The sequence below is a fragment of the Belonocnema kinseyi genome, chromosome 5, assembly GCF_010883055.1.
Source record: "Belonocnema kinseyi isolate 2016_QV_RU_SX_M_011 chromosome 5, B_treatae_v1, whole genome shotgun sequence".
Classification (NCBI taxonomy): domain Eukaryota; kingdom Metazoa; phylum Arthropoda; class Insecta; order Hymenoptera; family Cynipidae; genus Belonocnema; species Belonocnema kinseyi.
In genome coordinates this window covers 27,306,707-27,329,546 of record NC_046661.1, presented here as the reverse complement: position 1 = coordinate 27,329,546, position 22,840 = coordinate 27,306,707, and the positions used below count along the sequence as shown (strand labels likewise).

At 37.5% G+C, this 22,840-nt stretch overlaps 1 protein-coding gene across 1 annotated transcript in view; it reads right to left on the bottom strand.

The window, feature by feature from the left end:
- Window positions 1–22,840, bottom strand: part of LOC117173573 — a 207,206-nt gene that overhangs the window by 153,787 nt on the left and 30,579 nt on the right. Inside the window, exons 5-6 of the mRNA XM_033362215.1 lie at window positions 21,463–21,561; window positions 21,153–21,251 (exon numbers count right to left, since the gene is read on the bottom strand). Coding sequence (XP_033218106.1) covers window positions 21,153–21,251; window positions 21,463–21,561 — 198 coding nt within the window. The remainder of the gene's footprint in view (window positions 1–21,152; window positions 21,252–21,462; window positions 21,562–22,840) is intronic.

Here is a 22,840-nt window from a genome sequence, read left to right as displayed (position 1 = left end):
CTGTGCGCTCTACCCTGCTAGAAGTAAATGGATAGTCCTTATTCGTTTGAATCATTTTCTATCAATAATATTGAAATGGAAAGAACCGATGTATCCATCTTGGTCCCACGTCTATCCCTTTGATCATTTTCTATCTTTTTTGCAATCTACAATCACCTCTATTCTTTCGAATCACAATCCTCCTATCCATGCCTAACCGCCACTTATCCATATGTATCTTTTTGTTTCTACTCCCAATCCCTATTCTATGTTTCTTTCCAAATGAATATTTCACTTATCCACGCCTATCTTTTTCTATCCGTTAGGCAATCCAAACCCTTGTCTTTCTTTTTCAATCCCTATGTATATCACACAAGTGAAATCATTTGCACAGTCTATAACTTGAGGGTCAGCAGACGCCTTTACAGATTTTCAACATGGAATAGAAAGTCGTAAAGCTAGAAATTTTTTTTGTTAGGTATATAAATCCTTGCTGGTTTAATAATATTTTTCGGGAGTTTGAAATTCGAAATATATTATTATTTTCGAAACGGATAAGAATACTACATTTGTGCGTGGATTCAAATGGATAGAAATTAAAACAATATATAGTTAATAGTGATTAGTCTGGGATAGATAAAGATGGGCGTTTGTGAACAACATAGATAGAAAAGATAGGCCCATGGGACCACAAGGGATAAAGTCAGTGATGTAGAAAGATAGACGCTTGTGGATACCATGGATAGAAAAAGATAGACAGTTGTGACTATAAATGATAGTCAGGGATAAAAAGAGATAAATCTAAATGTCCGCGACGGATAGGGTGTAGAAAGAAAAGGATAGAGTTTGTGGGATGCATAGTGTGCATCTGGGAAGGATTGAATATCTCTATCTTTTTCTATCCATACGTTTCTATCTTTTTTAATCTTTTTACTTCCAGCAGGGTAACACATTTCGCTATCGAAGCCGTACACAACGGGATAGCAAACAATTTTTAAACTTAGATAAAAACAGTCTTCTAATTTTATTTCCAAGATAGTTCCATATAGGACCGCATAATATTTCGTCGGGAGGATAATTCATTTTTTTCCGATTTTCGCTTCAAAGCTGTATAGAACCGGACAGAAAACAATGTTTAAACAATGTTTGATTTGAAAGCTTAAGTTCCGACATATTTCCAGATAGGGCCGCATAAGATTTCTTCGGGCGAATGGTTACATTTTCTGTTTCTGATTTTCGCTTCGAAACCGGATAGATCCAGATAGAAAACCGTTTTTAGACGGAAGGAAAGAGTCTTCCAACTTAAATTCCTACAAAGTTCCGAATAAAGACACATAAGATTCCTTCGTTCAATTAATTAGATTTTCAGTTTTTAATGTTCACTTTAAAGCCAGATAGATCCAGATAGGAAACAGTTCTTGGACTTAGATTAAAAGAGTCTTCTAACTTATATTCCGACAAAGTCCCGGATAGAGCCGCATAATATTTCGTCGTCCAATTCTTTCGATTTTCAGTTTTCAATGTTCACTTTAAAGCCAGATAGATCCAGATAGAAAACAGTTCGTGGACTTGGATGAAAAGAGTCTTATAACTTAAATTCCGACAAAGTCCCGGACAAAGCAAGATAAAATTATATTTTCCATATGTCATCTGGATGAAAATCCGGATAGAGTCGCTAGTTCTCCGCTTAAGATTAGACGAACTGAAAGAGATCCATATAGTGACGGATTAAAATCCGAAGTGGGTTATCCGCACCTTTATCCGGTTTCGTACCTGACTCTATCAGATCCTATCCGTCATTTTAAGCAGGGCGAACAAAGAACTCTCTACAACAAACAGGAATACTGTCCTCCAGAATCAGCCATACATGTTGCGGAAAACGGTTTAAGATTAATTTACAAGCTTTGTGCAATCATAGACTATCACGTTTGCTTCAAATGACTGAAATTATGTTTTTGATTCATTCTATTATTACACATAGAAATGTAGTCCATTTAAGGACGATAACTAAATGGGGTTGTCATGCAGCCTCTAGTCAGATTCAATACAAAAAAATTCTATGAAGACGGCATATCCGATGAAAGTATACGTATTTATGGTATCTATCTTACTCTTACGCTTAGATGTATAATTTCTACTCAAATCATCTGAAACATTTTCTCTTGAGTCTTCCGTACCTTGGAACAATCCTCGTCAGGTTCTCTTGCGTATTCTAATCTCTTAATGTTTAAATACACAAATGGTACACAACTAATGATATTATTTAAGTTGCAGAAAGATAAAGAACGGTAATCATAGTTTAATGTTGTTCAAATACGAGAAAACTCGTTCCGGGGAGCTATAATTTAGGTATAATTAGAAATAATACAGATTCATCAAAATAAGTGATGTTTTTTCATTTTGAGCTCCTGTCATGCTAATTTTTTGCATTCAACCTCTCCTCATCATCACTCATTGAAGAGCTACGGTACAAAATGGCCGACTGTTTGAAAATCAGTCCTATATTACATATTTTAACTATCAAAATCGGTTAAGCCAATTTTTAAAACTTCCAATTTTTTATTTTCCAAAATTTGCTTATAACTTTTGCAACAAAATGTTTTAAGTTGGCACTTTAGGCAAATTAGTCCTATAATGGTAGGCAATTGTCCTTAAATTATAAACATAAAAAAACAGAGGCAGTTTATCTATGCTTAATCTATTGCATGGAACTCTGCATTTCGCAACCAACAAAAGAACGTGTTAGAAAAAAAAATCAAAAGAATGAGCAAACATGTATGTACTTGATAGAGCAGGGCAGTTGAATTCTGGAAGCTAGCGAGGCGAGTCAGGAGATTATATATGGTTTTGAATAAACTTTTTGTGGACCAAGAAAATAGTGATATTCAATTTTCTGATTTAGTGCACTTCTGCCGATTTCCTTAGTTTATAACATTCTAGTTGTACGGTGAAGAATTCTAGTTGCACATCCGTGTGTTCGCGAGTTGCCTGGTAAGTACGAATAAAAAAACAAAGTATTTGCGAGTCTGAGTGTTGAGAGGCATTTTGGGCTTTAATGGCTCTATTTTCTTTTCTTTTTTATTGTGGCTGAGTAACGAGTTCCCAGTTTTATATGCGGCAAAGTACGACTTAAATCTTCCGGAGAAGTAGTCCCGAAGATGACGTTGTTGAAATATTTCCCGTTGATCGGGATCCGGAAATTTTATGTCATGTTACGTTTAGCGACTAGCGATCGATAAAATTTTCCACGGCACTGCACACCACCATTTTATATTTATTTCGGCGCGTGGTTAACTACAAACCCAGATAAAAAGTCCTGTGCAGGAACCTCGGAGGATGCTGCACATGACAAAGGGACCTTCGGAAGAATCCTGTACAGGTTACTTTGGGAGGTAAATTGATGCGTGTGTATAAAAAAAACTAATATTTTCAGGTCATAAATCTCGGGATATTATGTTAAGCGCGCCAATAGCTCTCGGGGATCTTGAAAGGTTGGGCAGAACGGTTCAAAAATGTATAAAAATAATAATCCTGCAGGCAAGAAGTGCATCAGAAATACTGAGAATAATGCAAAATACAAGAAATTATAACTCCAGGCGTTTTAAAGGAAAAGGAAGATAAGGACGTAGAAAAGGAAAAAGGGAGGTATTGAAACTGTATAAAGATGTGCATTATTGACGAGAATGTTCTGAACCAAAATAGGAACCGTATTGCACGAATTCCAAATAAAAGAAAACCGATACTTTTCTCAAGTACATAACGACGATTATAATAAATGGAAAATCATTGAAAACCTTTATTGATATATGTAGTTCAGTATGTACGATTAAAGCCACAATGGTTCTTATGGAAATTTTTGAAATCAAATGTAATTCGGCCGAACTCAGAGGTTTAAGGTCCGAGGAACATAATTTTAAATCAGTCGGAATAGAACGTAGGGACATTGAGGTATATGCATTTAAATTTTTTTGGGACTCTTTGAATAGGTCAGCTATTTGGACTTACTAACCTAACTAACCTAACTTTTAGGTTATACTTTTTTAGATAGTAAATATTCCATGTACAAACTAATCAAAATTTATTTTGAGTTCCCTTTTATGTCAAGGTAAGTTAATTAAAGCTTATAATTTGTTTAAACATATAATATACTAAAATAATGGCTTTGCAAAATCCTGCCTGATTTCGTGAGTTCATATTTTGGCCGCATTGACAAAATAGATGGCGTATTAAAGCACAACGGATCCCAGTGGGGAAATAGCTCAAAATTGCGCATTATCGTGTAAAACGCTTAAATACTTTTGCAGCTCCTAGTTCATTGAGTTCTACTACTTCGAGTGACCCAGAACCCACCACGTGGAGGTGGCTGCACATCGGGCTCCACCCACGCCCTACCCAATCAACAAACCATATGTATAACGTGCTTATTTAAGTCTCAGAGTCATGAATTACACCAAAAAAGTCTTTCTTAGTGTCAAATAAGTTGACAGTCTTTCAAGAAAGAAGTGTGGCGCGTATCTGTCAGTTCCGAGCCTCGGGACCGATGCCTTGCCTGGACACTTCTGTTACCAGTCTAACAGTTCTTTCCACCGCTACTGTGTGACAAGGGAAAGATGTAAAGTCCCAGTCTGGTACCAAGCCATCGGCCATAGATAGCTTAGCGGTAAGTTCATCCTCTGTTATAGGAATTAAAACTGGAGGTACGGTAAGTGAAACATCTGTCTGTTCCCAATCAATCATTTCTGTGTACCAATCATTAGCTCCGAACTTAATTTTTGGCACAATACTGTATCTAACAGTTGTCTGTTGCTTATGTTTTGCTTCCGTCTCTCACTTCTTGTTTATTCTACTGCTGAAGCTGTGCTTCATTTTCTAACACGTGCTTGCGAAATTTCATTTTGGGATACTATAAACAGCCATAGATTGGACATTATTTAACTTAGACAATTCGCACTTTTTTTATTGGCAACAGTAGATAAAACCATTGAGATACAGGACGTATTTTGAAATGATTTGTAATGCGCCCACAAATCTTAGAAAACTCGATCAGGACAACATTAGTGAAGATTAAGTTTTTGCACGTTTAGCCACACTCGAGAAAAATTTGGATAAGTTTACAAAGAATTACGATCAGATTATGGTAGTTCGTAAACTCCATAAAGATAAGGGATATTTTCTTGAGGGCAATTTCACAGTTTGCTAGGAAAAATACCTATAGGCAAAGTCTTACATGATGGACTTTTTGGACAGTTTCGCAACTGCTGCTGGGCAAAAGGAGACCGTAGCACCTACGGTTGCTCAGAAACAAAAGCAGTTTCCTCTGTGGAACTACCCAAGTTCACGGGAGTTTATGTGGAGTGGCCAGCTGTCCGTGATCTATTTGATTCCATGTTGAGGAAGGATACGGAACTCCCACATGTACAAAAGATTCACTACCTGAAACAGAGTGTGAATGGAGAATCCATTCAATTGGTAGCCAGTATCTCAAACACTGAGGTTAATTTCGAAAGGGCCTGGCAGACCCTAGTCGAGAGATATGACAGCGCTCGACTATTAATTAACAGCCGTTTGACTAAGTTGTTTTCAATAAGGCCGCTGTGTAGGGAAAGCTCACCTGAACTCCGCTCCTTACCTAATGATACTTGTGAGGTCACCAGCATTTTAACTTTCTTGAATCGACCTAAGTATTAATGGGACGATCTACTTGTCTTTATCACAACTCAGCGGTAGAATGCAACTATTCGCATGGCCTGGGAGGACCAACTGGGACTTTCGGATAACCAGCCTACTTTTGAATCGCTCAAGCAATTTCTGACATACAAAGTTAGCATGTTGGAAGCCGTGGAGAACATAGCTTTAACTTTCTTTGGTTCATCTTGTACCAAGGAAAGTATTTACTTCCAAAGGTGTAAGAGGGGTGGTGAGACGACTCACACTCATAATAATATAAATCAGAGAATTGTCGTTCTCCTTATGCACAGGTAAGCATTCTATTATTTTTCGTCCACATTTCCGAAGCGAAGATGTCAAGCAGAGAAAAGAACTTGTGTGAAAGCATAATCTGTGTTACAACTGTATGGGGAAGCCCATAGTGCGCATTTGTCTCTCGGTGAGGCGGTACCAGAACTGCAGTGGAATGCACCATACGATGCTGCATCCACTTCCCTCAGACAATAGATCACAATATGGTTCCTTTGAAACTGTGTCCCTTCCACTTCAACCTTCTAAATCTTTCTCTCTGAAGCCTCTCAATAAACCATTTTCTGATTCTTTGTCTAACTCTACAAATTCTGCCAATGCTCACCTTACACACTAATACATGTTCTTAAATATACATGTTATCAAACTTGAATAATAATGGGTTAAGGGGCTCAGGCATCTCTTATATCGGAGTCACTTGTCCAGAGATTGAGACTGAAGAGAGAACACGCTATTATCTTGGTGCTCAGTGTAGGCAACCTAAAAACGAAACTAACCAAAGGACTGGTCCAAATGAAGGTTTGCTCTTGAATCAATCCTCAAACTTCTTTTAAGATAAGAACAATCATTTTATCCAGACTAACTTCATATGTACCTCCTGATGGTATCCATAAAGGGGATTGGGAACATCTCAAGGGTTTAGAATCGGCAGACCCTTTTTTGCAAACAGGTGGAACTATGGAAATGATTCTAGGTGCAAAGGTCTACTCCGGATTACAAACTACGGTCGATTACGAACTACTGAACTCACTACGGAGATTCGCTGTCCAGGAGGACGTAGCTTCGACCATTTCTGAATATAGTATAGCCGAAGAGTAGTGTGAGCAGCGTTTTTCCTCCACTCATCAGTGTAGTTACGTTGGACGCTACGTCGTGCGTCTACCTCTAAAGGATCGGTCTCTTCATCTTGGAGTTTTAAGAGCACGAGCTTACTGGGCTGTCATCCAGATATAAAGACACTCAGGATTGGATTCGAGGTTATGCTTTACGATGGAAGACCTATATTACTAATAGGGTTTCCGAGATTCAGCACACGCTACCGGAGGCGGCCTGGTACCATGTTCCTGAAGTAGATAATCCTGTGGATTGTGAATCAAGAGGCCTCACACCCGTTAGACCGGAACATCATTTGCTTTGTTGCGAAGGACCTGTTTGGTTCGCCGAACCCGAAATTTTTTGGCCAATTTCAACTGGATAAAACAGGCCCTATTTGGATACGAACGTCCAAAGGACGAGGTAACAAAGCATACAAGGGATATATTGCTATCTATGTGTGCTATGCTACACGAGCCCTACATTTCCAGGTTGTATCGGATTATACTTCTGAGGGTTTCATTGCCGCCTACGAGAGGTTTTCGGTTCGGCGAGGCATCAGTCATAATCTTTACAGCGACAATGGGAAAAACTTCGTGGGAGCTGACCGAGAGTTACGGGAACTATATTCCGAAGCGTTATTGGAGATACTACTCTAAACTTCGAAGGAATGTGCACTTCTCTCGCACAAGTGGAGGCCTGTATTAATTTCAGGCCAATTCAATCTTTGAAGGACGACCCCACCGATTTGTTAGCGCTGACTCCTGGACACGTTCTGACCGGCTCGCCGATTTACACTTTACCAGAGTCTTCAATATTGGATGCAAGGCTAGAGAGCGTTGGCAGCTTGTGACACAAATGTTCTAAACCTTCTGGAAGAGATGGTCGACGAAATATCTTCACGAGATACAATCTCGTCCTAAATGGCAGAAACTAATCACTTCGGTTAAGATCGGTGAACTAGTTTTGATTCTACAGGACAAGATCTCTCCTACGAAGTGGCCTCTGGCTTGAGTAGTTTAGGTACGTGTAGGGTCCGATGGTCAAATTCGCTCTGTATCTCTGAGGGCGAAAACTTGTCTTTTGAAGAGGCATGTCGTTCAACTTGTTTTAATAACTATTTATGTTTCAGAATCCACGGAAGTTGACCCATCATAACCTTATTACAGGATGGACACATGCTTAATGTCTATATCAGGGTGGGCATAACATTCGAGACCTGTTATTGTCATCCGATTTCTACCAACCAAGTAATTCGTGAATCTATCACGAAGGTGGGCAGACATGTTGGAGATTTTTCGCTTCTATTATTTTAATTATCGTGATCGCGGGTGATCTAGGAGCGTGTATGGACCTAGCGATTCTGTCCACTCACTCTTTTGTGGGAGTGTGTAGCTGAACTGGTGGATGGACATTTAGTACTGCTTAATGCACGTTCCGATTACACTTGTTTATACGGACGCAATCCCTCCTCATGTGTATGTTATGTGTTTCTTTCTATTAATCAGTAATAACTAATATTTGTGTCATGTGCTTGAACTAATTAACAATTTACTAACTTTGGAGTATCCTTTTTCACGTTGAAAATGTGTAAAATGAACATTAATTAAAGGTGAAACGTTGCGTTATTTATTACCCTACCGGTCTAATTTCATTGTCAGATCATTTTTAAGTTTGATTCTCCAACACGGACAATTTAGCATCACGCTGGAGCCGTTGAACAATTTGGTAAGTCCAATTTTTTGCAAATTATTTGCATTAGAGGTACAATTTTCACTTATGAAACATTCCGAGACCCTTGCAAAAATCGTGGCATTAAAATAACTTTGAACTCGAGTAAGCACCCTTGGGCCAATACTTGGATAGAGATGGTTAATCAAACTATTTAAGGCCCTCTGTAAGCTGCGGCCTCAAATCTCTTCAAACTAATGAATCGTCATCAAGTTTAATAAGTACCTTATGTTCTTGATACTGTGCTGAATGGGATGTTTATCGTGATTGCAGGTTCTCCTTTTTCTGCGACTAAAAGAGGGAGGACAAACTTGCCTTTATAAAAGTGTGCTGATTAAGGCCACCAGAAGTCAGAATACTGTCCCAGATTCGGCTCTTGATGTTAAATGCCCAACCTTTATATTAGTGACCCAGAGGGCCCGGAATACTTTGAAAAGAAATAGCGCTTTAGATAGCCACAGCGCAGGGGTTGGCTTCATAATAGGCCCAGAACCGAGGGGATACTCTCTGAGTGATCGAGAAATTAAAAAAGCATGAATACCGCATTCTTGATTAATGACACAGCCACACAAAAAAAAGTGTGCGGATCTGGTAAGAAGACACACGTATTCTTATTAATTTTGGGGCGCTGAATTTAAATTCGGTATCAAAAATCACCCATCACGTCATGGTTGAGCCATAACCTCAAAAATGACGAAAAATCATGCACTGAGGCAAATAAATTTCAAAATAATGTCAGTGATGCAAATTTTCACTTCAAAAACGTGTCGACAACTGTGAAGGATCAACCCTTGCCTGATATCAACTTATTTAACATGACTTTACCCAACAGAACCTGACCTCACCTAACCTGAATTAACAGAAATTTATTGAACTACACGTAAAGTTCTGGAAGCATATTTTCCCAGTAGAAAATGTGTGCTAGATCGAATGGGTCAACTCGAGCCTAACCTAGAAGTAAATCTAACCTAGCCTAATATAACTTAACCTCGCGAAACCTATTCTAACCTAAAAAAACCTAACCTAACCTAACCTAACTTAACTGCACGTAACACAACTAAACTCATTGTGTTGTCCCGTTGTGTTTGCGGTACCGTTTTATTCATCTTCGGCTTAACCTACATAGAGGTTTAACCTATCCTAACCTAACAAAGCCTGACCTAACCTAACCTAGCCGAATGAAATTCAACCACACGTGTAGCTATGTAAGCGTACGGTTCTCAGTCTTAAATGTGTGCTATATTTAATAGGTTAACTCGATCTTAACCTACAAATGAATCTAACTTAACAGAACCTAACGGAATTTTTCTTAACGCAACACAGCTTAACTTAAGTGTTCCCGTTGCAACACAATAAAATTCATTTCATTGTACTGCAGGTGGTTAAAAATTTAGACGCACATTACTCAGTTGAAGAAACTTAGAACTACAAGTAGAATTGACCCTATTTTAATTAACCTGACAATGTTTGTATCAATTAAAATTTAGAACTGTAACTTAAACATGCAAATGAATAAGAGTTTTATTCAAAATTCTTTTCTCTCTGCTTTTCTTAAACTTAAGGGATATATTTATACTATCTTTCGTGTTTACATTTTATCTTGCTTTTTATCGCAATTAAATTGATCTATAGACCTACTTCAGTCTATTTTCTGCTGCTATAACGTGCCCTTTTTTCTTCGAAGGAACGATGTAAAGGTTTACGCTTACGTTTAAGACCTACATTCGTTTCCCTTTTCAACATCCAGCAAAAATCAGCAATCATGACTTCGTCCCATCTACCCTGATATCGTTATTCCATCACTTTTATGTCTTGATGAAAAAGTTCTCCTTGCTCTTCGCTGAAATCACTTACATTTTATGGAAACTTATCCAGATGGGAATCTAGAAAGTGAAGTTTTAAATTCATCAAGCAGCCTAACTTTTTGTAGTTTCTTATTATTTTCGCAACAATATTCTCGTAGTCTGGACCTTCTTGTTACCGAGGAAATTTGCGTTTACTGCTTTAAAACTTTCCCAAGCGTCCATGTCAATTTTCGGCATGTGGCTCACGAAATTAGTATCTCTTGTCAATATTCGAATCTGTGGTCCATCAAAGACTCCTTCTTTCAATTTAGCGTCTGAAACATTAGGGAATTTAAGGGATATATACTTATAGCATTGTCCATCTTTGTCTAATGCCTTGAAAAATTGCTTCATGAGCCCAAGCTTTATGTGGAGGGGTGTTAGTAAAATTTTTTCTGGATCAACGAGGCTTTGGTTGATGATATTATGAGAACCAGGTTTGAATGAATCTCTTAAAGGCCAATGTTTTTTGCTGTAATGATTGGCTCGATCTCTGCTAATCCACAGGCATATAAATCATGGCTCTCTCGTGAAACCCGATTTTGGCTTAATATCATTGTTATGATTTTGAGATCACCACATATTTGCCATTTGTGATTCGTGTAATTAACTTTTTCAAGAAGCATTTTAACATTGTTATATTCTTGTTTGATGACCGTTGAGTGAGCTATAGAGATAGGAGCGTAAGTATTCGTGTTATGAAGTAAAACAGCCTTAATGCTGCGTTTTGACGAATCAATGAAAAGTCGCCATTCGTCGTCTCTGTACACATTTTTCTTCAAGTGGTTCATTAGTCCGTTAATGTCAGTGCAGTACACTAAAAACGTCTCTTCGTTTTTAACCAAAAACTTTCAGAAATTCTTTGTCCCTGTCGCACACATTAATGTACGAAATGTTACTTTTATTTTTGGCGTTGAACCCTTTGACGAAATTCATGCAAAAGTAGCAGTCCTTCGCAATAACGGGCTCTTTCCATGTGGTTGGTGTAGAGTACTTGCGGTACTCCTCGTTGTTTGAATTTTTTAGACGATACAACATAAGTCTGCAGGAATTGCAAATGACTTGAGAAACCCATTTTGTTTCTTGGTGCAGCAATTTACGGTGAAAACACTTTCCGTAAAGACTTTTCACTTCCTCGTCGATTGATTTTCGCAAACTGCTCACTTCATATTTACTGCAAATGTAACAAAATGAATCTGAGCTATTCTTGCAGGCATGCGATTGAGAAATGCTCGCTGTTTTTTCCTTGTAGCATGAGACTCTACACCAACTAAGTGATCCATTGATGAAGAGCTACGGTTGCATGATGACGACGTCGGAGAGCCCGCTTTCCCACCCTGACCAGACGCCGATACTGGGGGTTTTCCCTGCATCGTAATACACTTTTTACCTGTGTCTGCCATGACGGTATGAACGCCGTTTACCCAGGGAATCAGCCAATGTGGATTCGTTGCCCACCGTTACCACGTGGAGGTTCCCTGGTTACAGACAGAGGCGAATAATGCTAGCAACAAGCGGTTACGAAACTCCAGAAATTTACTGCTATTAATGTCAAAATATGAAAGTACGCAAGAACAGGGTTGCCAGCGTAATCGGTTAGGTTAGGTCAGGTTTTGTTAGATTAGGATAGGTTAAACCTCTATGTAGGTTAAGCCGAAGCTGAATGAAACGGTACCGCTAACACAACGGGACAACACAATCAGTTTATTTGTGTTTCGTGAGGTTAGGTTAGGTTAGGCTAGGTTAGATTTATTTCTAGGTTAGGGTCGAGTTGACCCATTCAATGTAGCACACATTTGCTACTGGGAAAATATGCTTCCAGAGCTTTAAGTGTAGTTCAATAAATTTTTGTTAATTCAGGTTAGGTGAGGTCAGGTTCTGTTGGGTAAAGTTATGTTAAATAAGTTGATACCAGGCAAGGGTTGATCCTTCACAGTTGCCGACATGTTTTTGAAGTGAAAATTTGCATCACTGGCATTATTTTGAAATTTATTTGCCTCAGTGCATGATTTTTCGTCATTTTTTGAGGTTATGGCTCAACCATGACGTGATGGGTGATTTTTGATACCGAATTTAAATTCAGCGCCCCAAAATCCATAGGAATGCGTGTGTCTTGTTACCAGATCCGCACACTTTTTTGTGTAACTGTGTTATTCATTAATATTTCTTCCCTAGCGTAACAATAGAAAAAGTTCGGATTGATAGGGAGCATTAATTTCGAGGGATTTCTAAGAGATAGCGTTACTTGTACTATATCGAATCGAGGCAAATTGTTACTATATGCATGTCGAAGCCCCATATTGTGGACTTCGTTTGCATTACGTGCCGTTTTACAGAAGTGTAAACAGCTTAGTTTTTGTAGCATTAAATATGTCGGATTATGGGGATAATACTTCATAGAATGAAACGTGTGAGTAATGGTTTCGAAAATTTAAAAGTTGCGATTTCGACACGGAGGTCAAAGACCATCCAGGCCATCCGGAAAAGATTGAGGATGAGGGATTGGAGGCGTTACTCAGTAAAAACCCCTGTTAAACGCAAGGTGAGCTTGCAAAATCCTTTTGAGTTGATCGTTCAATCATTCCAAGATGCTTACATGCACTGAAAATGGTCCATAAGCAAGGAAATTGTGTGCCGCACGAACTGAAGCCAAAAGACGTGGAAAGGAGATTTTTCACTTTCGAACAGCTACTCCAACGGCAAACTCGTAAATGGTTTCTGTATCGTATTGTCACTGGCGATGAGAAGTAGATTCGCTATGATAACTCTAAGCGTAGAAAATCGTAGGTTAAGCCCGCCAACCATCAACATCAACACCAAAATCGAAGATCCATGGATCGAAGCTCATGTTGTGTATTTGGTGGGATCAGCAGGGTGTAGTGTACTATGAGCTGCTCCAACCTATCGAAACTATCACGGGCGACCTTTATCGGAAATAACTAATGCGATTGAGCTGAGCATTAAAGGAAAAACGGCCGCAATACAAGCAGAGATACGATAAAGTTATTCTTTTCCATGCCAATGCTAGCAAAATATGGTACAGAACTTCTTACGTCGTTTATATAAAAAAGAAATACCTAGCAAAATATATTAAAGTTGATTATTTCCGAAACAGGCAAGTAAAATTTAGAAAATACTTTACGAAAATAGACAAACCATCGCTGGTGTATTGTAACTATGTGCAAGGGTTAATGGATGAGATGAAACCAGATGTTCACAAGGATGAAGAGTGGAGACTTTCAATTGATTCTTCTTAAAGAAGTCTCAAGAGAATATCTCAAGAATATTTCAACTGTGCGCAAGGAAATGAACCAAAATCTCGCATTTGTTTTGAAAAAGATCAATTATTCAGAAATAATTGTAGAATTTGCGGAGACTTGGAAAATTTTGGTTTGGTATTAGGGTAATAATCAGGTTTTACAAAAAATCCATGTTTTTGTGTTTGCAGAATAGTGTGGATAGAAAGAATCACTATATTAACAAAGAATGGCCAACGAGAATTTCATTCGAGACAGGTTAAGGGTCTTAACAAAGAAGGAAAATGTTTTGAATATTTACAGCAACAATTTTCAAATTTTAAAGACGCAAAAGTGCCTGAGGTTGTTTTTGATGGCCAACAAATCAGAAAAATGTTTGAACGATCAGAATTTTATCAAAGTTATGAACAAAAAAGAAAAAACTGCGTGAAAACGTTCGAAAATATCGTAGTGAACTTTCTCGGTAATCATAGAAGTGAAAACTTCAAGCAAATAGTAGCTGATCTGGTGAGAAACTTTGGAAAGCTGGGTTGTTTGATGAACCTAAAGTTGCACTTCTTGGATTCTCACACAGATTACTTTCCAAAGTATTTGGGGGATTATAGTGAGGAGTAGGGAGAAAGATTCCATCAAGACATAAAGGCGATGGAACGCAGGTATCAGGGGAGGTGGAATGTGAATATGTTGGAAGATAACTGTTGGACATTGTACAGAGAGGTTGATGAAGAAGGGGTGAAACATCACAGAAACCCCCTGCATACCCCACTAAAAATTCCTATATAGGTTCCTATATAGTACCCTATATAGGAACCGACATAGGATTCTGCATAGCATCTTATATGGTTTGCCATTATGTGCCACCTATAGGAAATTACATAGGATCATATATAGGTGCCTGTATAGGACACTCCCGTATAAGGTACCTAACTAATGGTACCTACCTATCGTTACCTTATAGTACCTTATGGTACATATGTCTCTAGGTGCTCTTGGAGGACTAAGAATAACGTCTGCGCAGCTGTAAGTGCCACATAATACTACTGCGCATCTAGATATGATCACATGCAGAAGCATATACAGGATCCTATATGAGATCCTATGCAGGAACCTATATAGGATCCTTGATAGGATCCTATGTCATTTCCTGTAGGTGGCACCTATGGGTGAAACATATAGGTTCCTATGTAGGATCCTATATAGGAATTTTCAGTATGGTAGGTCCTTCGAGAATAAAAGAACAAGATATCATATCAAAAATAAAATAAAATTTTCTTTAAAGTGTCAGGCACAGTTTTCGGTGTCGCAATCGCAATCGCTTCTTCTATAACGGTAAAAAGTTAAAAAAATTATAAGACGTTAGAGGCTTGTTGACTGCTACACTTCAAACCCATCACCTGCAAGTAGAAGTCAACAGGCGTTTTACGTCTTATATTATTTTAAGCTTTTTTCCGTTTGGAAAAAATATTGCGATTACTTCGTGACCTTTTAAAGGGAATTTTTACTCAAAATCCGAATTTTACACATTTAAAAGTTGATCTCGCTGTTTCTTTTAGTTTTTGTTGCATGATACGGAATTGATACTATATGAATACTATGAGGATCCTCTGTAGAGTATCCTTTTCGTTCACTCGCTCCGATATGCAGGTATGTCAGGAATCAAATATATTCTCAAACAGTCGCTCCGAGAATTTACGGAATAACTATAGCACAAAAAAATAAACCTTTCTTTAGGCTTCCGTCATGCTCGTAAAATAGTCTATTTTTAGAGTGTGGCGGAAGCCTACAAGAAGGGTTTACTTCTCGCGCAACATTTACTCCGAAAATGCTCAGAGGCGACTGTTCGTGCATGTATTTGGTGCTTTGTATCCCACATCAAGCACTGTGCCAGTGAAAACTTCCTCTATTGCTCCGCCTGACAAGGGCGGATCCCGGTAAGGTTTTCGGGTGGAGTGCCATCAGAGCTGGTTGAGAATATCGTTAAAAAACGTCATCAAAAAAATCTTTAAAATATATTTCTGGGTTTGGGTGGGGGGGGGGGGGATTACTCCATGGACCTCCCTTCCCAGGATCCGTGCATACCGTCTGGGTTATATAGAGTCAGACCCACCACTAATAGAACAGACTCTGTTTAAGACAAAGTTTCCACCGGCTGTACATAACGCATCATCATCTCGTAAAATTCCGGATTAAAGAATGGACTAAATCGGCTGATAATTTGAGGAACTCCAAGTGTTCGCGTGAGTTATTCTATTTAAAATTGACGTGTACGTATGGCTTAAATTAGTTTTTGAATAAAGAGACAAGGTTGAAAATGAAAGTAATTCAAGGGCTAGAAGTAATTCAACGATAGAGCTATTTATGATAGAAGTACGCAAATCATACAATTATGGTCATGCAAGTGCACTTTTAAAACTAAGTTTTTTAAAATCACTCCTGACACATCTATTATATTTCCTTAGATGGCACCACAAATTTAGTCGAAGATTTCCTGAAGTTTGCGCTGCAAGGTTCGGAACCAGGAAAATGTCCGTTTGTCACAGAATAGTGCACGGTAATTTTCATCACAGTTTGGAAAATTTACCTTAATTCGATGCGCAGTAGTATTCTGTGGCTCCTACGGTGTGCAAAAGCTTTTTTGATCCTCTACCCAGGAAAAAAGAACCGATAGGAAGTCCCTTCTGAAAATTCCAATTTAGGTTCCTATATAGGAACCTATATAGGATCCTAAATGTTTCATCTCCCTGCCGACGAAAAAGCACTGGTGAACGGCACTGGGCCGTCAGTGCCGTTTCGGTGGCTGTTTGTGCTGATTTTCAGCACCTGAATGGCACTGAGAAGTGATGGGACGGTTATAGAATGGTCCTATTGTATTTGTCACTTACCGAGCGGGAAGAGTTATTTACAGTTCATGGCCACAACCAAACCGACACGCCTTTTAGAATTTTCATCGAATTATTAACACTTTTGTTTAATTTATGAATTTTCTCATTATACATGTTTATAATTATAACTTATCATATACTAATACACTACTTTGAAGTTGAATTAAGAGAAGTTGTCTGTTTTGGCGTATCGCATTTAAATCACGAGATACGTTATATTGATTCCAATTTTAAACATCCAAAAAAAAAGTTAGATATCTGGAATAATCGAAATCCGCAGATTCTGAATTTCTAACATTCACGTTGATAATTTCAAAGTTTTATCAATTTTATGCATAGTATATACTACTAACAAACCTTTTCAAATACCTCACAGGCTAGGTTCATTGAATGAAAATAGTCTTTTAAAAATTGAGAAGGATACTTGAAGGGGAACTCAGGTATATAAAACTAGCATTACAGGTAGTGCTCAAGAAAAAGCACTGAATCAGCACTCATTAGTGCTGTTTCATTGTTTTTTCAGTGCGTTTTCATCGGCAGAGCTATAGGTCCCACCTATAGGAAATGTTAGGGACTCTCCCTAATAAGGTACCTACTCTCTAATTTTTTCATGTAGTCCGATCACTTTGGGCATAAGTATCTCAGATAAGAAAAATGGTTTTAAAAAATTGTACAGTGCATGTTAATATGTGTTTATTTTTTCGTGGATTGCATTCTTCGCGGTTATTGTGCAAAAATCTGATAAGGAGCTGGCAAACTTTATTTGCCGAAAAGCACCGAAATAATGCACTTCGAGTAGATTGGTCTACTTTTAGAAGCTCTTGTATTGTAAAATTTGCTTAGAAAATTTAGAATTTCTTAAAATTTATTCTTCATAGCCTTAAGAACTTATATCTTTTTCAAAAATGTCATATTTTTATAAACCTGATTATTAAGTAGTTTAGAAAAAAAATATCTTCAATACTACTGCACCTACCAAAACGTGCCAGAGATGTTAGTTTTTGGAAAGGAAAAAGTATTAACACCATATAAATAGATTGTATAAAAACAATGAACTTAGGATAACTCAGGATCCAGAAACCCGCCCGGTTCTTTGAATCCGCCGCTATACACATCAATGGAGCAAATCTCTACTGCGTCATTATTAATCGAACGTTTTTATATGGATGTATTGACAAAGAATTAATTTTTTTTTTTATATTTTGTTTGTCGTCCTAGGTGCAGTAGTACTGAAGATAATTTTTTTCTTGAAAACCACTTTATATTCACGTTTATGAAAATAATTAATTTTTTGAAAAAGTAATAAGTTCTTAAGGCTCTGAAGAATAAATAAAAAACACATCAAACTTTTCTAGTCAACTTTGACAATACAGGAGCTTCTCAAAGTTGACCTATCTACTTCAAGCGCATTATTTCGTTGCTTTTCGACAAATAAGGGATGACAGTTCCTCACCAGAGTCTTGCACAATAACAAATAAGCATGTCATTGACGCAAAAATAAAGACACATTGACATGCACTTTACGGGTTTTTATAACATTTTTCCTCTCTACGATATTCACGCTTAAAGTGACCAGACTACATGAAAAAAATTAAGGAGTAGTAGTATCTAATGGTAGGTAACTAAATGTATTTAATGGTACGTATGTATCTAGGTAATCCGGAAGGACCAAAAAAACTACTGCGCATGTAGATTCTCAGTTGTCATTTGCAGTTTGAAAGAATCAAAAGGCAATCTGTTGGCCTGTGCGCGATGCTTTAAATCTGCCATTCCACATTCGTTAAAATGCTCAGTGAATAGAGTTGAATGAGACTGACTCGCCTAAAATAATTACTATGGACATTCAAAGATTCATAAATGTGCACATGAATGGGTTGAAATTCAATATGAAATAGAGAAATCAGGGAGAGATCACACTCAACGGTAAAAGTACAATGCACATATAGCAACTTTCAATAAGCATGAATCTGCCAATTGTAAGTTTCCTCCGCTTCTGTTCAACTGAGTAGAATATTTACATTACAAGCTTAAAGAATTAATTGTTTTAAATCAGAAGTATGAAGTGGTAGAGAGTAGATTAGCTCATATACATTTGCATCACTAAGATCAAAATATTTAGAATCTCAATATCCGGAGTTTTGTTAAAGGTAATTTCTTTCAAATTGAATGTGAGTGATAGTTTTTGCGAATTTGAAAATGATATAGGGTAATTGTAAGGTTTCATACAACCTAAAGATTGTAACTTATTCATTTTTCACTTTTATTAACACCGAGACAATGTTCAACAAAATCAATTAAAAGCCTTAAAATAAATAGTCTATAAATTAAAGTAGACTACATGTATGCCAGGCTTTTCCCAAAAGTTACCCATTTAATTATTTTTAAATAAATAATTTAAACTATTTAAATTGAATTTGTTTGATTTAAATTATTAATTTCCTATCGGAAATATTGTTCCTCTATCGGTTAATGCTAATTCATAGTCGCTACTGAATGGGTCCGAGAAGAAAATTACGTGGCCTATTAAAAAAGCTGGGTGCAGTTCCGGATAGCTGAATGCTCCAATTGATTTAAACTCCGCATACTTATGTGCTTTTATGTGCTGATTACGAATTTGATAGCGAAAATCGGCGACTAGGCCATCTTCATGGTGAAACCATGAAAAAATCATAAAAGTCATAGTTACTTTTATCTACGCCTATGTGCAAAATTTCGCAAAATGTTCTGTACAAAAGTTGTAGCTCCCATTGAGGTACTTATTTTTTTTTTTGAATATTTTTTTCTGCGAGTGATAGTTTCCGAGAAAATTAGTGATACGTCTAACGATCAACTATTTTGGTAGTGTGCATTATCGTGGCAACAGGCCCTAGGTGGCAAAAAGAGTAATTAGGCATGTCTGTGACTAATTACAGAAATAATGCTGGTGAAATCCCTACCATTTCCCCCTACCCATTTCCAGCTTCTCGTAGGGAGCACCCCTGTGACATGTGACAGAAATAATGTTGGTTAAACCCCTACCCCTTTTCCAGGTCCCGTAGGGGCAGAAAGGCACCCCTGTGACTGGACACAGAAATAATGTTGGTCAACACCCTACCCCCTTGTCAGTTCGCGGGGGGGGCACCCCTGTGACTATTTAAAGAAATAATGTTAGTTAAACCCCTACCCCTTTCCCAAAACCAGTGGGGGCAGGAAGGGACCTCTCTGATTGGTCACAGAAATAATGTTGGTTAAACCCCTACCCCTTTTCCAGGTCCCGTGGGGGCGGGAAGGCACCCCTGTGACTGGTCACAGAAATAATGTTGGTCAACACCCTACCCCCTTTCCAGGTATCGGGGGGAGGCACCCGTGGGGCAGGAAGGCATCCCTGTGACTGGTCGCAGAAATAATGTTAGTCAAACTCCTACCACTTTCCCAGATCCCGTAGGGGGTACGAAGATATCTCTGTGACTGACTACAAAAAAAATGTTGGTCAGACCCCCTACCTATTTTCCAGATCCCGTCGAGAGGGGCGGGAAGTTACCCCTGTGACTGATCAAAGAAATAATGTTGTCACTTGCTAACCAGGAAACAAAAATCCAATCACTTGCATTTGTAAGGGTTTTGAGGTTTTCTGAATTGCCTATCTGTCACTGGAATTGCAGATAGGCGCCCATAGGTTAGAGTGAGTTTTGAATGAGAAATCAACTTTTTTAATCGGCCACGAAATTTTGTTCTCGGACTCATTCAGTAGCGACTGTGAAACAGTATTAACGAATAGAGGATCGATAGTTTCGATAGAAAAATAATAATTTCAATCAAACAAATTTAATTCATATATTTTTAATAATTTATTAAAAAATAGTTGAATCGGCAACTTTTAAGAAAATCCTGGCATACATGTAGTCTACTTTTATTTACAGATTATTTATTTTCAGGTAATTTTTTATTTATTTTGATGAACATTTTTTTTCTCACATATTTGCTTGTCCGAGCAAATATGTTTGCCCGAGCAAATATTTTATCCGAGAAAAACATTAAATTGCCGATTAAAAAAGTTGATTTCTTATTCAAAACTCACTTTAACCTATAGGCGGCTATCTGTAATTCCTGTGACAGATACGCAATTCAGAACACCTCAAACTCCAGTCAAATGCAAGTGAATGAATTTTTGTTACCTGGGTAAACAACTCAAAATTTGTTATTATGGGTGTTGAAATTAGAGTTTTCCAGTTAGAAATTATTCCAGGAACATTCCTTAAGATTTGATTTAACTTTAAATTACACAAAGTTAATATCAAGTAGTTCTTGTTTTAATTATATATAAAAAATTATTATATATAAAAAATATGAAATTTCTTTTGCTGGGAAACGAGCCAATTGGGGAGGGGGGTGGGCGATCACCAAAGATCGAGATGTACCCTTATTTCTCTAACTGTAGAATGAAAATCTCTTTTATATTTGATTTAACCTGTCAAAAAAGAGATAGTTTTGTCGATCAACTACCTACCCGAGTTTTCATTGCGTTTTTCTATAAGACCTTTTCCATAAAAACTAAATTCTGGTCCTTTATTTAAATTGAATTTTTGAGGACTGTAACTTCCAGGTGCTGATACATACAAATTATTTACAGAAAATTTTAATAGTTGTTTTTGGCTTATTTGAATAAAAATTGTTTTTTAGCATGAACCTACCAGGATTTTCATTAGGGTTTTCTGAAGAACCTTTTCTATATAGACTGTACTCTGGTCCTGCATGTAGGTTGAATTTTTCAGGACTATAAGTTCCAGGTGCTAGAAAACAAAATTTATTTGTATACTTTTTTGAGTATTAGATTTTTCCAATATTAGGAAGAAGCAATTATTCTGGTCCAGCATGTGACTTAAATTTCTCAGGACAGTAAGTTCCTGGCGCTATGGAAACATTTTTTTAATCAAACTGAAAGTGCGAAACATCTACAGACAATACAAACAGTTTTCTAAACTTATGTAAGAAAAATAGTACCTGGAATATCGTTCGATTTGTCGTTTTGTGTCCTAAGTCCAAAACAAAATTGTGGTGATTTATCTAGCTTTACTTTTTCTGGAGAATAAGCTCCAGGCGCTAGAAGAAAAATAAAGAATTATGAATATTTTTTTGAAAAAATCAGTAAACAGGTTTGAAAATCTACTGATTTCTATTTAGCAAATTATCTGTTATCGATTATTATTTTTTAGAGACTGAAACTGAAGCTTTCTTGCCCTTTGTAAAATAAATATTATTATTATCAGGATTTTTATTTGGTCTTCAGGCGAAGCTTTTCCAGATAAACTATATTTGCGTCCTTTATGACTTACTTTTTTGGGATAGTATGCTCAAGGGTATAATAAACAGAGAAAAACAAAATAATTTGTAAGGGGAAAGTTATATTTTTGTATAAAACATAAAAAGTTTTAAAAACATGTTATATCGTTCGACTTCTCAGAAAGGCCTTTTCCACTGGAACGGTACTGTGGCCCTTAAGGGTCCTGGAAATTAAGGCAAAATCGTAGAAATAAGGTTCGGGGCAAATGGTGAAGCCATTTTGTCTGATTTTTTTATAAATACTCTGAAGAGTATAAAGACTATCTATAGGCCGCTTTTTTCGGAAAATAATATTTTTCATGTAAAAATTAAAAGAAAGAAATCTTCTCCTTAACAGCATCGTTGTAGTAATGTGTTTTACTATTTAGCGAAGCAGAAGCAGGTAAGGCAGTTTTAGAGCTCTGATGTTATTTTGGTCGATCCTAGCGAGAAAAGAAAAAAGTGCTTGGTACTATTATGACCGACAGTTTCATTCAGGAGCGAACACGCCGTATGCAAAAACTAGTGGCAAGATATCAATTATTATCTGTATCGTCCAATTTCCTCCGAAAAATAAGATTCATTCACATTGTACTCGTACATAGCAGGATAAGCATGGTCTGGGTGCCCCCCTCGGATGTGAACCATATTGCGGGGACAAGTGGCCACTAATTATGTTGATAATAAGGAGCTAAATAAACAAAAAATTAAATAACTTTGTTTGAAGGAACCACTTCTAGAACACCAAATATTTTTTCCCCACATCATGCTCACGTTCAAGGCTGCAAAATATATTTTTGCATAAATAATCAAAGCATTACTTCATAGTTTAAAAAAAAATAAAAACTACTTGTTCCCGTATAGAAATTCAAATGGGGAACTAGTCTGGTTCCCGACCAGTTGACCCCACTTAAAGTCGGGGGCCAGTCGGGTCATCTGACTAGCCCCCGACAAGTGGCGTCACGGTAGATTAGTCGGGGGCTAGTCAGGTACCCGAATTATCCTCTTTTGGGACTGATCGGATACTAGTAGGGGTCATATGATGATAAAATTGTTCCGA